We start from the raw sequence: 15,948 nt of genomic DNA, 5'->3' as shown, positions 1-15,948 counted from the left end.
TTCACCACAAGACTTTAAAAGAGATGAGCCCTTAGGAGAGGACTTCCTAGGTACTGCCATGGAATGTTCCCAGGGGAGAGGCAGTCTATTGGCTCTCTGACAATATGCTACAGAGATTGGAATTTATAGTTTTATACTAGAAATGCATCTTCTCTTCGAGGTTGCTGAAAAAGTAGGGTTTTTTCCTCCCCAGAAGTGTTGATAAGTTGGAGAACTTACTTCATTATGAGGTGGCTTTATTACTGGTGCATTCACAAACAACATAAAATAGCTATCCAAAGAAGTGTAATGATTCCATAGTTTTCTTCCTGTCTGTAAGACAAAGGAAGAAGTGTCATTTGGCAATGGTGCTGCCTTCCAGCATCTGTAATTTGGAATGCATCTATACTTCCCACCTCAGGCCAGCTTTGCAGTATGGCAGATTAGAATGCTGGATGTGTCTTGGATGACAGTATTTGACATCCATTATTAATTCAGGTGGTTTTGATCTTGTAGCTTCTTATCCTTTGATAAGATTCTATTCCAAACTTATTGAAACACCTCGATTCAAGTGTATGAGGGAAAGGAAGGAAAGAATAAATCCCTAACTGATGCAATTAACATGGATTTATTGACTTCAGGGCATGTTTACATTGCTGAAAATCTGTAGCAGAAATTATGATTCTGATTTAAAATTATGATCACCCTTGAACCGTATATGTGGAGTTGTTGAAGTTTTTACCATTAGCTGTGGCATGATGTAGGGGGTTGAACCTGAGTTGATGGACAGACTTTTACAACAGATTCACCTGACCCAAAGAAATTTCATTTAACGTAGACCTACTACAAAATTACAATTTGGAGTTAAGTAAGGGAGACTTGGCCATTAGAGGATGTATCTGTGGATTTTAAATACCTGTCTGCCTGTATCATATATATTCCTATATTTGTTAAACTTATCTGGGACTTTTATTGCAAAGTTGATATCCCAATTTGCTCCACAGGAGTATTCAGATGAAAATTGATCACTCATGGTCAAAGGGGAGGTATAAAAAACAATGCAAACAGCTCGTTTAATAATTTCCATTATGTAAAAAAGCAATTCTAAGTATCTGTGAAGATTTTTTTCCTATGTTAAGCAGGACAAACTGACATGAGGAGCAACATTACTGGGAATGAACAAACTGATTTCCAGCCTTTCTTCAGCACTTAAATTCTGAAGGATATTTGTTTACCATTGTTTATTGTACCATTATAAGCTATATATTAGTTCAAAAGCTGTAGCTAATGGCAACAGCTGTTCAGCTTTTTTCAGTTCTAATGCAGAAATTTGAACATATAAAGTAAACCAGTTTTTGACCCTCTCATTTTTCCAGCATATTCTTAAGAAATAAAATGCAAACTCAAGACATTCCTAATAAGGTGAATCTGACAAAAATGGTTTGTTACATTATAGCACTTAAAATTTTGAGGAGTGCATCTACTTAAATTAGAAACAGAGTTTTTCATCTATCATTAGAATAACCATTCCTATAAGTATCATGCTATACAGAATATTTTAAAATATATTTATGGTAAAAATACATTACTTTCCTTTGACAGATGCATTACCTGGACTCATTGTAAGGGAATATAGTTCTTATACGTGTGTCTATCAGCGAAGAAGCAAGACCTAGGTATGCTTGACAAGGTGATGGAAAAATATGAAATACTCAGCAAACACATAATACATAAATATCCTTTCCTCTTCTGCATTTGATTCTTGAAAAGTAGTGGATACAATTTGCCTTTTATCTGTAAAAACACTAACGGTAACAAAACACAGAAAAATGGAGCGAGTAACTTGTTTATATCATGAATCATCCAATGTTTACCTTTCTATGAAACTGGCAATTGCAAAAACTGAAAAGGAAAATCCTGTTTTCACATATTCCAATGTCTCTAGAGAACTCTTTATAGGACAATGAAGAAAGGTTGGGGGTTTTAAGACTATGCGGAAAAGTTTTTTTTTTTTTTTTCATTTATTTGACATTGCAAGTGTTAAAAAAAAAGTAGGAAAAAGCACTTTGGTTTAAAAGAATTGTTTTATGATGCTTAATCTGCAAGCTATATGAGTGAGACTATGTGTGGAAGCAGGTCTGTAATTCCCATATTTCCACGTCTTTTTACAACAGGATCTTTAAGGTTCCCAACTCAAATTATGCTAAGTTTAAAACATGAAACTTTCAAATTATTGGGTCTCAAGGATGCCATTTTACATAGGTACATGAAAAAGAATTCACTAATTTAATTGCAATGTGTAAATAATTTAGTTCTAACTAATTAGTTTCATATCAACATCTAAAACTTTACAAGACGACAGACACTCAATGTAGGTAACAATCACTGATGATTCAATTACATAGGTGGCCTTTGAACACTAAATGCTCAGTGAAAATCCATAATTGTATGTGATTATTGATGCACACCAGTAGGAATGAGGCAAATGCAAAAAAAAAAATCACAAGCATATAAAAGATTGGGGAGTTTGGGGATTTTTTAAAATTTCTTTCAGAAAAAAACCCAGTTACTTACAGGAACATGTATGTTCCCATTAAAAAGTGCTCCAGGTGTGGAACTTTAAATGTTCAGATGAAAGCAACTTTTATTTTCACCTCTTGTATAAATGTGGTCAAAATCAATTCTGTTCTAGCTTTTTATTTCAATGGAGTTCCACCCACTTATTTGCAATCTTAGTGATGCTTATAGTTTATAAGGATACTTGCTTAGGTTTGCACAGCTGCCAATGGCATTTAGAATCATTAATTTTTATGGAAAATGGTCTCCCCAAAAAACATTTCTTATATGAAGGTAATTTTGTCAACAGTGTAAAAAATTGATGTACCAACAGAATTCCACCTGACTTGAAAAGCAGTACAACAAATTTAGTTTGGGTAGCTCACTGGCAATATTATACCCATGAAAACTAATCATTAATTTTTCCAGTTGCACAGATGTTGCATGCACATATATACTTGATTTTGGCTTCTCGTACATCTAACTTATTATAAACTGGTTATCTATGCTTATTGCCATAATATCAGCCTCCCAGCTGTGCATTAAATGATGTGACAACTTCTGTCCATCTGTTCTCACATCCATTCTCTCAGGACAGATGTCTGTGAAATGTTTTAATTTATTTTTCGGGGGGGGTTTAACTTATGTATATATAATATAAGAAAACAGGTGATGCGTGTGAGGCTGTGTTCATCAGTGCTTATGTTAACAAAGCCAGAGCTGAAAAGCACACCTTGTATGTAAGTAGTGAGGTTTATTATTTTGTCAGGTTCTCAACAGAATTCCTCCTTTATATCTTAGGCTGTTCCCATGGAATGGACGTATTAAGTCTCTGGCGAAACAAAGACCGACTGTAAGACTGTAATCTTACTATCACATCATGGCGAAATTGAGGAACGTTATACTAGGTATACTAGGTAGAATGGTTGCAAGTCTTCCACTGCAACCATTTTATTTATTTTACAAATAAATGTATAAAATAGTGTTTTCTTAGTGTTACAGTTCAAACACAAGTCAACAAGAGCATGCTTAGAGAGTAAAGTAATTTAGAACAGTAAATTTATACAGTCAAAATTCATCTTAATAGCTGTTGCATAGCCCTCTGTTCATAGAAAAGCTCTATAGCAATGGGATGGCCAAGTTCTATGGTCTCAGGCACAAACACTGAGTAATTCCATGGCCCAGTCCAGCTCCCACTGAGATTCAGGAGATTTTGAATGAGGCTGTAGAAGATCCTGGCAAATCATTTGACATTGTATGTCATTGGAATGACAGGGGCATTTCTTGCCTGGCCACAACCGAATGTAAATTTTAAGAGAACAAAGAATACTGATCAAGATCTAGCTGTACAATTGAGTGAAAGCAGATTTACAAGGAGCAGGGAGATGCCAGTTTAGACGATTTTTTATTTGCATTAAATAAGCATCAAAAGATTAGTATTCTGTTTTGTGTACATTTATCATTGCCATATGTCAATTTAGGGAAAAAATTCCCCTTATTCAGAATGGTATTTCGGAACATGAGCTGTGAAATATTTTCAAATACAGAATGATGCAATTTAAACAGAAACTACTGCAGAACCCAACTGTGGCACCTTATTTGATCATCCTGAAATTTTTTTAAAATAAAGCAAGATAACTATATTTCAAACTACTTTAAAAGTAACCTTATTTCCAAATTTCATTTTAAATATAAATGAATTATTAACATGAACCTTCAAGTTAGGAAAAGTAGACACAAAAGGCTAAAGAAAAAAAAATAGGAATAAATGCACAGCAATCCTTCTACTCAAAGGCCCTGTTAATCTTAGGCAACATTCATTGAATGTGACTGAGTGGCTTTCTACTTCACATTTCCAAGTTTCATCACGTATGTCCAAATGCTGTAATACTGATAGTTTGTAAGACAATATACATAAATTTTAATTACTTGTCTTGTAGTCTCTCCTCAACAGATAAATCAACAGATAAATCTAATCCCTTCACTTTTTAACAAGTGAAGGTTTGGATCAATGGAAGAACATATTACGTGTGCTTAAAATTAACTTTAAGGAGACTGAAATAAAGCACCCACATTCTAAACTGTCACATTTAAATGTTGGTAAGATTATTCTTCCAATAATACCTTTTCTTTGCAAGATAATTGTACACATTTATTAGCCCCATAATTATGTAGAATTCAATGTTTAACAATGAGATCTTCAACTGTGTAAGACCAGCACAATAAGTTGAACAATTTGTACATGAAAATTGTTCTTTACATATCCCTGTGAGTCTCAGAGAGTTCCAAGATTCGCTTATCCAAGCAAATACTCTTGTAGCTCACACCAATCAAACATTGCACCATGCTTTCCAGAAAGAAATTAAGCTAGAGAAGCAAGAGCTTAAAATTGCTGGTCTTGTTTGAAAATGCAAGATCAATTATTTGCATGTTCTTCTACAGAAAAAAAAAAGAAAAAAGAAAAATAATAATAAAAAAAAATCAGCATCACTATTTGGTAGTGAAAAAAAAAAAGTATATTAAAAATAGGAGGCTGGGCATTCCACATCTAAAATGGAAGCTGTCTGTAAACCTATCATTTGCACACTAGCCAGCTACAAATTGGTTTTCTGACACCATTTCATACAGTAGTTGCTAAACAAATGTTAGAATGGTTTGGGAACCAAACTATAACACGTTAAATATGCTATTTTGTTTGCTGAGAAATCCCTCTACATTGCAAACAGGTAACTGCTGTGCTTGCCAACCTATCACTATGTTCCAGAAAGGCAAGCAAATAAATTGTAACTTCAGTACAGAGCTATTGAAACTGTTAAACAGAACCAAACTGATTTTGTCTTTATTGCAAACACTGAAAGTATGCATGATTTTTCAAAAACAGAATAGACAAATGAATTTCAAAAGATTTCCTGCTATACTGCAAGCAGATTTATCAGAATTATGACCACACTGGAAATACTGCAAGCCTCCCAATCCAGACAGAGGCCCAAACTAAAACCTTCAACCAAAAATATCTTGAACTACAAAAAAAAAAAAAAAAATCTAAGGGAACCTGTCATGAATGGAACCAAAATCCTAGATTCCAATGTGGGTCCATATTTGTTTGTGCTTCCATACCTGTTAAAGGAGGTACAATGCGAATACTACAATATATTTTTGGGTTATTACCAGTGTGGACAAAATCCTCAGAGCTGACAGGGAAGAAATGAAGAAAACCCTCTGACATCAGGACATGCTTTTGCTGCCTCTCAGTTGCAGGCTTCTGAAGAGCCTGAAGTGACACCTCAGTTGCAGACCATCCGATTCTGGATTGGATTTCGCCGTCGTCTGGATTTTGGTCCTTGACAAAAGCCCTATGATTAATAAAAAGGCAGCTGTGCTCGCTTCAACGTTGTAGTTTTACAGTCGCTGTCGCACACGCCTTGTCACCGAAAAAAAGTGCTTTATTAACGTTTCCCCCCGTCCCCGCGCCATCGTCCTCTTCCAGGTGCCCCTCCGGGCTCCCCAGGGGAGCGCAGGCCCGCCCCGCTGGCGAGGATGCTGTCTAGAAAATTAAAAGAGCACCAGCTTGGCTGAGATGCCCTCGCTCCGGGGGTTCCAGCCTGGAGAACGGCGGGGACCCAGCGGTTAGGCAGTTCCCCACGGGCTGCGCCGGCACCAGTGCTCGGCGAAGAGCCACTACCGGGACCGGGCTGCCCTCGCCCCTCTGGGAGTGCTCGGCCGAGGGGCTGCGGGGAGCGGGAGCGGCCCCGCCGGGGGAGGGGCCAGGCCGCCGAGGGGGCAGGGCCGCCCGTCGCAGTCACCTCGCACATACCGCGCCGGGGAGGAGGGAAAAGGGCCCCGCTCCGGCGGAGGGATACAGCCCCACGTATATAGCGGGCGGCGCAGGCTCACAGCCCGAGCACTCTGTGAGCCGCGCCGGGAGGAGGCAGCAGCCGCCGCCGCCGCCGCTCGTGGTCGCGCAGTTCGTGCAGCCGCCGCCGGGCCCGCCGCCGCCGCGCCATGGTAGGGGGCTCGCTCGCTCGACCGGCCGGGTGCGGCACGGGGTGCCTGGGCTGGCGCGGGGGCTGGTGCGCAGTGCGCTCGCTGCGGAGCTGGGGACGGTCGGGTTGGTGGAGCCGGGCTGTCCCCGGGGAGGAGCAGGGGTGGAGGGGGAATCGCGCTGGGGCCCTTCCCGCCCGGGTCCCCGCGGGGTGAGCGGGTTGGTGGCTGCGGACTCTCCCTCTCCCCACCCCCCGCCGCCTTGCGCGGGATCGCCGCGGTGCTGCGGTCCTTCCTCTTCCGCCGCTTCCTTCCCCTTTCCCTGGGCCTGCCGTGTGGGCGCCCCGGCCCCGCGCCCTCCCACCCCGCCTCGCCTTCCCTCCCCTGCGGAAAGGGCCGGGCGTGTCTCCCCGGGGCCATGGCCCCAGCGCCGGGCAGGGCGCGCTGCGGGGCGGGGCGCGGGGTTGCGGGCGAGGATCCCGCTCGGCTCCGGCACCAGCTGCACTGCGCAGGGAGCGGGGGGCGGCCGGGGGAGGGCACCGCGCTGCAGCTACTGCGCCCCCCCCGTTCCCCCCAATCCCCCCCCCCCCCCCCCAAAAAAAACGCAGCCGCGGCGGCGAAGCCCATCGCTGTCTGCATTACATCATGTCTCCTCCTCTTCCTCCCGGCCCCCGCGCACCCCCCGGCCGCGGGGACCGGGGTGCAGTGCGTGTTGCTCGGTTGGAAGCGGCCCAGCTCCTGCGTGGGGGACTCGGGGCGGGAGCGGCGCAGCCTTCCCTCTCCCCGCGGGCTGTGGGGGAAAAGCTCCTGCCCCAGCCGCCCGCTGGAGGAAAGGCGATGGGGAGGAAAGGCTGGCCGCGGAGCCCGGGCGCCCTCGCTGTTGAATGATGAGGACGTGGTGTGGCCGCCGGCTGGAGAGGGAGGGAGGGGAAACGGGGACGCACTGCAGCAGTGGGTGGCTGCTGGCCGGGAAGGGCGCCTGTTGCGCCGGCGGGCTGCGAGCCTCCCGCCCCGCCGGCCGGGCGATGCCCGCCGGAACGCATCGCATCATCTGCCGGCTGCTGCGGAGCCAGCCAGCGCTGCTCACAAAAGAGAGCAAGAGGAAGGGCTGGGATTTTCCCGGCCATTTTTCGCTTCCTACGAGAGCAGTGAAACAGTTGCAGACAGACGTCTAATCGCTTTTTGGCAATCTGGGTGTTCCTCGACTCTGTCTCTCCATCTCCCCTTCCCGTAGGAGAAGGCTGACATCACCAGGACAGGATTTGATGACTTGGCTGGGTGGGGTGATGGCTCCTGGCTGGGTACCTTTGTCCTGTAGCTGTGGTAAGGGGGTAGTGGCTGTGCCTGTTGCTCGGGAAGGTGAACCCCTCGGCAGTGTAGGGTCGGGTTGTGTCCTCGGGCATCGCCGGGTATGCAAAGGTTTTGGGGTTTTCTTGTGTGGGTTTTTTGTGGGGTTTTTTTGTTGGTTTTTTTTTTTTTTCATTTGAAATATGATTTTTATAAACATTCAATAAGCCCCGATTAATGGGGCAATGAACTAGTGCTGTGGGCTGGAGGTTTTTTGCCAAGGTGTGGCTCCGTTTCCTGTTCTGCAGAGCAGTGAGTCTGTTATGTAAATTCCTTAGATAATCTTTAGGTGAAACCTCGCATTTTTTGGAAAGTCACAAAGAGTAGAGGAAGTCGAGCTGGACACAAGCTTTTTGCTGTTATTAAAGAAGACTGTCTTTAGCTGTTAGCATTTCTACCCTTTTCTCCCTCCTCCAACACACTGCACGGTGTTCTACCCTTTTCTCCCTCCTCCAACACACAATGGGGAATTGTTTAATCATTACATACAGACATTAAAACAAACCCCCTGCCTAATTACAGATGATATCTGTGTATTCCCCTTAAAATATAAAGCAGATTTTCAACCCTACCCTATTCCCATATGCAAGAGCTTAACATTGTATAGCTGATTAATTCTCCATTGTATTTGTTGTTCTTTGCTGCAATTAGATGGTTTTTATACTAAAATAATAATATTTTAGAGCAAAGTGTTTGCCTGCCTTCTCTGACCTACAAAATTCTCTGTTCTATTTGTAAAAACTGTCCAGTAAAATGTGTTTAAAGTGAGTTAGTACCTTGTATTCTTCAGTATCTGTGATTGGGCATGTAAAATCCTCTTTTTTTTTTTTCCTTACTAGGAAAAGACATATTTTTCCATGAAGAATTAGTTAGCTCCTTTGAGTCCGAACAGTGGAGCTTTTTGTGATGCTCTATCCATGCATAGGAAGAGGCTTCTGGAAGGATGTGGCTATCACATTTAAGCTCTAGAAAGGCCGTTTGATTGCCTGCTGAGCTGTATACCTTTGTATGCAGCAGTAGCTTCTTGATGTACAGAAGGTCATAAGCAGGCATTTTAAATCTTGCCAGTTAAAATTATATATGAAACAACCTGCATGTCAGATGAGGCACCTTAAACTGCTTGGTTGAATGGAAAAATAATATGATGTGTAAAAACTGTAATTTTCTTTGTCAGAGGTGGCAAAAATCTCTCTAATACTGAGATGTAATTTGTAATATTGCAGCAGAGCCCCTTCTGTGGGGCTCGCAGAGGGCTGGAAGCTGCTGCTGTGAGGTGGGGAGGGCAGGCAGGGCTGGAGCCGTGGGCGGCATGGCAGCCCACGCATATACGCCCATGCTGTGCTGGGGCACTGCACCGCTGGGAATGGCATGTGCTGTGAAACCCCAACACATGGCATTGGGGATTTCATGCCTCTCTGACCAATTACAAGGAGCCTGCCCTCTGTCCTTCACTGGACCAAATTGGATTCACCAAGTTGCAGGATGGTGTTTGCTTCTTCATGTGCATTTTCAAACAAAGTTAGCCTATATGCTTTTGGAAACAGCTGCATGGTGTAGGTGAGTGGAGTCTCCTTGTAGAGACAGAATTCCTGGTTTTGAAAGTGACTTCGTGAAAGTAACGGTAAATCACTTCTGAAATTTAAAGGAAGTGTCTCATGGATTGACATAGCTAGAGGTAAACAGTATTCTAAAATGTTCTATTCTTCATGTAGGCTGATCAGCTGACTGAAGAACAGATTGCTGGTAAGTGTTTTGATGATAATTTTTTTTTTTTGCTAACTCTTGTGACTAAAAGAAAATATATTATCTCAAGCATAGTGGAAAAAACAGTCTTTGACAATTTTAAATCTGTACTACCACTTTTGAAAAGCACTCACTTAAAAAAGCCCAGACAAAAATATTCTGGAAGATTACTGGTTCATTGCCTCTTAATTTAGACTGCTTATTCCTTGGACTACAGATAATGATTTTTTTTTTAGATATTCAGACTTGAGCCAAGTTCTGCTAGATTTCTTGCAAACAAATAATTGCTAGACTCAAGTGAACTACTTAGAGTCAAAGCAGGCCTAGGTACTCTATTAAAGAGAGAAGATAAACTACAAGTGAAGTAGCAACAAATAAACCTCACATGGGTTTATTGAGCATTGTTACAAGCCAGTGTCTTTTAAATAAAACTTTTAGTGGACTGGCTGTACTTCAGCCTAGTTAGGAGAAGGAGCATTACTTGACCTTCTGGAGACCAGTCCCCCACTTGTGGCTGACGCTAATTCTTATTGTCTGCTGACTTAAAAATAAGTCACAACACTTTTGTTCCTGTAAGTCTTAATTGTAAAGGGAACCCAGTGGCTCCTTTCACTTACTTCAAACAGCTGCTGTTTGTGGAACAACTGTGCCTCAGGCAAGATGCAGATGCATGGAAATGAATTAGAGTTGCAATGCAGATAATAGCCACATGAAATAAGTTTGAATTTACTGTGGAAATTGTGTTGGTACTGTAAATAATTTTTTATTTGTGCTTGAGAGTGTTGATTTTCTCAATACAGGGACAGTTAGATAAAAAGAGAAAATGTTTCTTAGACTTGTACCAGGCTTTGTCAATGGAGTGCATTTTTAGTCTGCAGTTTTCTCATGCTGGTAATGTCTCTAAACACTGGGACTGTTTCTGCCTCTAGAATTCAAGGAAGCCTTTTCCCTATTTGACAAAGATGGTGATGGTACTATCACAACAAAAGAACTGGGAACTGTCATGAGGTCACTGGGTCAAAATCCAACAGAAGCAGAATTGCAGGATATGATCAACGAGGTAGATGCTGATGGTAAGTGTTGGGAAGGTGCTGTGATCATCTTTAATATGTATGACCTCCACACCTAGGCTTAAACTGCATAGGGAAGACTGTGACATAGATCTCTTAAAGCAGTTTCAAAATGCTGGATAGAATCTAAACTCAGAAGGATGTCAAAGTTGCTAGCAGTATTCATGAGAGTAAAAATAGGCAATGGGCAGAGACAAAGTTAGGCTATTTGTCTTTAATATTTTATGGGTCACAGGCTTCCTATTGCTATCTGACTTTCCCTGACCTGCCATTAACCTGTCTTTCCATCCAGCTTTTCTGTATATGTTTTGTCAGCCCATGTTGGTTTTGATAGCTTTACCAATGTCTGTGGTTTTGGCTAAGGCAAAAAATGTGTTAGGAGTGGAATAGTGTTTTCAATTCTTGAAATGTTTAGCACAACAGGAAGACACTCTATAGTCTATCTAATGCATTAAATCCCTAATAGATGGAGAGGGGCTATTGGAGGCAAAGGCAGAAAACCCTTCCCATATCAAGGCTAACAGAATTATTTTAAATGGACACCAGAAAGGGTAGCTACATACTGTGTTTCTGAACTCCACATAGGCTAACAGTTTCGAAAAGGAATAATACTTCACCTGCTCAGTGATGTCAAGCCTTTGGTCTTGTATGTTGGTTGTGATAGTGATTTTTCTTTTAACCTTTTTGTGAAAGAAAAGTGGAAGTGTATTGACAAGAGTATAAATTATTGGATTATCAGGCCATATCAATTAAACTACTTTGTTAAAAGTGTAAGTTGACCTTAATTGCTAAGTCTTTGCAGAAACTGAAAAGCTTCAGAGTCTGCAGTGGTATGTAGAGTTTGTGTATAGTGGCTTTAGGCTGCAGACAGAATATTGCTCTGGTGGATTTAAAACAGGAGACTGAGGATTTCAGATAAGTATGCCTGCCCAACTGTTTAAATTTGGGTTACACAGAATGCTTTGCTACTCTTCTACATGTTCAATGAGGATTTTTTCAAAACTCAGTGTGAGACCTGTGTTCATATTTAACTGGTACAGAAAGCTGGCCAGGATGATAAATAGCTTTGTATGTCTCAGGCTGGCATTCCTAGGATGCAAGGATTTTCTTAAACTGTATTTGTTTAGCTTCTTAGCTGTACTTGCACAATGAATTTGTATGCTTCTTTAAATCAATGGGTAGATCTTAGTTGCACAGTGAACTGTTTAATGTGGTTTTTGTGAACTACTTAATGTGCCTTTTGGCTTATAGAGCTGAATCCTGACTAAAAATGTAGTTTCTTCACCATACCACTTTTTCCTACCTTTGAGCGGCCTGAAATTTAAATCTGTGATTTGAATTAAAGCTTAATCTTGGAGGTGAGGCCTGGATGTCAGCAGGGACTTCCAGTTTTGCAGTAAAATACCCATAAGAACACCTACAGCTAAGCTTATCAGTAATAACAAATAATGGCAGCTTTTCTTAGTCACTGGAATTTGCAGATCCTTGTTGCCCCTTAAAATGGTATGTTGCTTTTGTGGTGTGCAACTTTGGTTGATAAGGTAGTTGATTTTTAGAAAGAAAAAAGTATTTATGAACAGTTTAGTGAAGTGTGATTTTTCCCAAATACTAGATAACCTGGGTTTGTAATGCCATTTTAATATATTTTCTTCCTGGAGTATCCCACAACAATTGGGAGATTTTATAAAGACATTAAAAGGTTAATTTTGTGGGAACAATTTGAGGTAAAGATAAGTCTCATTATTGGTTAATCTTGAAGCATCAGTGTGACATTTTACTTGCAGCTTCAGTGGCAAATGGTGTGGCTTGACCTGGAGAGAAGGCAGTGGCTGATTCTGTGCTGAAACAAGTGGTTGCTGTGGCTACTGCATGTTGTAATAACAAAAAAGGCAGTGGTAGCAATTTAGAGAGAAGAACCAGTTAGTCTATAAGAACACTTAACAGGATCTGTTAGTCTTGTCCCTGGCTAAGTTAAATGCCAGATTTTTTTTTTTTTTTTTGTTAATGAAGAAAAGCGTGGAAGTTTAATTTTTGAAAGTTTCTTTTTATTAAGGCAATGGCACTATCGACTTCCCTGAATTTTTAACCATGATGGCCAGAAAAATGAAGGACACAGACAGCGAGGAAGAAATCCGTGAGGCATTCCGAGTCTTTGACAAGGTATTAATAAAAGGACAGCTAGTCTTCAAAAGCAATAATGATATCTATATTTTCCTCAGTGTTTTCTCCCTTCTTCTCTAGAAGGAGTTCTCTAGGAGAGGCAGAGGAATTGGAAACAGAGCAGAGATGGTTCTGAATGTAGAACCAGAACTGTTGCAGCCTGCTTCTACTTGCTTTATACAGCAAGGTCTAAGCTTTAGGCTCATCCTAAAAAAAACATTTCTGGCCTTTCCTTAGAAACAGATTAGCAGAACTTAATGCTTGGGGGAGCGTGGGGTTTTTTTGAGATGTGTGGGTAGAGGAGGGGAATTTTTCTGTATCTTTTGACTTTGGGGGTAATGGGAAAACATTTGTGTGGATGCATGAGGTTTTATACTACCTTATGGAAGCTTTTGAAGTCAAGATGATGTCATCAGTATTTAGAGGGACACAAAGTTCCGTTTTCAACATATAAACCTTGAGATTGCTTTCGTAAAAACTCAAGAGCTCGGCTCCCTTGACCTTGCTTAAGAATACCTGGGTGGGCATGTGTCAGTTTTCTAGAACAGGGGTTCCCCTGTTTGGGTTGTTTGGATATGACAGATGTTATACAAGAATTGTGTTGAGTAATGTCTGGTGCAGCTGTAAAACCGATGCACACACATGTATGGAAGAAGACCTTACTACTACTTTTTATAGAAAAAAGTGTCAGTCTGCAGTACTTTGCTGAAAATTTGGGGATATTTTTGCAGACTAGATTGGTATTTAAAGCCACTGAGGTAGGTTATCTACTGGTGATAGCTATATCCTGCTCTAAGACAGTGCACTTGTTCAGTGTATGGAATTACTGAAGTGGCTCAGGGTGAGCTTTAGGTTTGGATATTATAAATGGGGACACTGGCTTAGAAGCGTCAATTTCTCTTCTCAGTTTTGCCATAAAACTTCTCAAAACTCCTTTTGAGTAAAGTTTAAATACTTTCTTTGATTTGTTCTATATCATTTTATCCAAGAAGCCTAACATAGCCAGCTGCAGTCTGGTTATATAGGTAGTGTTAACACAGAAGAGAAAGTTGACTTCATTCTTGCTGGTGGGAAATGGGTCTCTTTTTTGCCTTGCTTAGGCAGCAAAGACTAAACAAAAACTTCTTTGGTTTTGTTTCTGTGTTTATTTTTGAAAGCTCTTTAAAAGCATTAAAAATACCTTATCACAAGTACAAGTCAAGCATGCAGTTGTTATTACAGCACAATAATTGTGTAGAAGGATATGGTGTCATGCATGCCTCAGAAGGCAGTGGAACTAATACATATTGCAGTATGTACAGTGTGCCAAGTCTGTACATCTGTCCCAAGGCTACTTCATAAGCATAAGCCATAAGGCTACTTCAGAAGCAGTGACTGGAAACCTAGGTGTAGGTTCCAAGTTAGTCCATGTCAGGATTGTTGTTCATGGTCTTGTGTAACACTTTTCTCGTAGGATGGCAATGGCTATATCAGTGCAGCAGAACTACGCCATGTTATGACAAACTTAGGAGAAAAGCTAACAGATGAAGAAGTAGATGAAATGATCAGAGAAGCAGACATTGATGGGGATGGGCAAGTCAACTATGAAGGTAAAAAGATACTTATCTTTACTTAACACCATTATTCAGACTGAGAAAAGCCTGTTGCATAGGGCATTAATTTTTAATACTTGAGACACTAGTTTATTTGTTTGTCTGCTTCTGTGGACAAAACCTTAGATGCTGTGAAAGGTGCCTTTTTTTATGCCAACTGTGTTTAAGACATTTTTGACTTGAAGTACTCTGGAGACAGTAAATCACAGTGACTTTTTATCTTTTCAGAATTCGTACAGATGATGACTGCAAAGTGAAGAGACCTCCTTTACACCTTTTTTCCTCTAGAAGAATCAAATTGAATCTTTTACTTACCTCTTGCAAAAAAATGTTCATTTATTCATTCTGTTTCTGTATAGCAAAACTGAATGTCAAATTACCTTCTGTCCACAAACTGCATGTAATGGTTGGTGGTCCTGTCCCCAAAAGATAAAGTTAAACATCAGTTTTACAATATAAATAATTGTACTACCTTGAAAATAAAAAAAAAAGGAAGCACTTAGTGAACTCGAAAGTTCCATTTGCTAATGACTATTACACTGTTTGGGCTGGCCAGTTTTTCATGCATGCAGCTTGACAATTGAGCACAGTCAGACATGTGTATTAAAAGGAAAAAAAAAAAACCTAAAGGATCCACTCTTTTGTTCAACAGTGGATTCTAGTTCAATTTGTAGTATAAATTGTCATAGCTGGTTTACTTTAAAATTGGTTTATACCTCAGGATGGTATGCAGCAAAATGGTTGAAGGATGTAAAACTTAAAGAAAATGCCCTAAAGGTTGAGTGGTTCTCCTGTACGTAGCAGTGTGCTCCAAAAATAGGATGATCTTAACTATGGATGGCATGTCTGTTTTAAAATACTGGTTGGTTTAACATTGTCTGCATTGCACTATAGTGAAACGGGTGTCAGGCTGTTACCGTTCACAAAATTTTTAAAAGAAACCTTCACCAAGGGAGCATCTTTGGACTCTCATATTTTTAAAACCTTCTGTACCATGACTTGGAGCTGGCGGAGTAGCCTGTGGACTTCAGCACAACTATCAACATTGCTGTTCAAGATATTACAATTTATGTCCATTCCAAGTTGTAAATGCTAGTCTTTTTTTTCCAATAAAAGACCATTAACTTAAAGGTGGTGTTAAATGCTTTGTAAAGTTAAAATATATATATATAATTGAGATAATAAACCAAAAAAAGCAGTAGGAGGGAAGTGTTTCTATGAATGACTTGCTGCTAAATTATAATGCACATGTATGCAATAAGTTATCCCCTATCTTTTCAAGATGGCAAGAACTGACCTCCTGTAACCCAAGACCTTTGCTATAAATAAATGAACTTGTGCTTGCCTTTCATATTACGACAATGTTAATTTAGTTGGTCTCAAAGTCGTGTAATGCTGACTCGTCAACTATCAGCACAGAAGTAACACCTCATTTCACTACAGTGGAGAGCTCTGAGCATGCATGTCAATACTGGGGAAACATGTATAGGTTGCTTATGTTTTTTTGACAGGATATAAAA

At 40.9% G+C, this 15,948-nt stretch overlaps 1 protein-coding gene across 1 annotated transcript; it reads left to right on the top strand.

The window, feature by feature from the left end:
* Nucleotides 1–6,325: 6,325 nt before the first annotated feature.
* Nucleotides 6,326–15,558, top strand: CALM1 (calmodulin 1). Its single transcript, XM_039552337.1, has 6 exons — nt 6,326–6,540; nt 9,576–9,606; nt 10,536–10,679; nt 12,730–12,836; nt 14,290–14,425; nt 14,657–15,558. The coding sequence occupies exons 1-6, from the start codon at nt 6,538–6,540 to the stop codon at nt 14,683–14,685; spliced, it is 450 nt and encodes a 149-aa protein (XP_039408271.1). The 5' UTR covers nt 6,326–6,537; the 3' UTR covers nt 14,686–15,558.
* The last annotated feature ends 390 nt before the right edge of the window (nt 15,559–15,948 follow it).

Source organism: Corvus cornix, chromosome 5, assembly GCF_000738735.6.
Source record: "Corvus cornix cornix isolate S_Up_H32 chromosome 5, ASM73873v5, whole genome shotgun sequence".
NCBI classification, from domain to species: Eukaryota; Metazoa; Chordata; class Aves; order Passeriformes; family Corvidae; genus Corvus; species Corvus cornix.
Note: the sequence above shows the minus strand (reverse complement) of the source record. Positions and strands in the feature narration are given on the sequence as shown.

What these genes read in the sequence shown, in the direction of transcription:
- CALM1 (XM_039552337.1), top strand. An exon ending in GACTGAAGAACAGATTGCTG is followed by an intron (nt 9,607 to 10,535) that starts GTAAGTGTTTTG and finishes TTCTGCCTCTAG; the next exon opens with AATTCAAGGAAGCCTTTTCC. An exon ending in CATTCCGAGTCTTTGACAAG is followed by an intron (nt 12,837 to 14,289) that starts GTATTAATAAAA and finishes CTTTTCTCGTAG; the next exon opens with GATGGCAATGGCTATATCAG.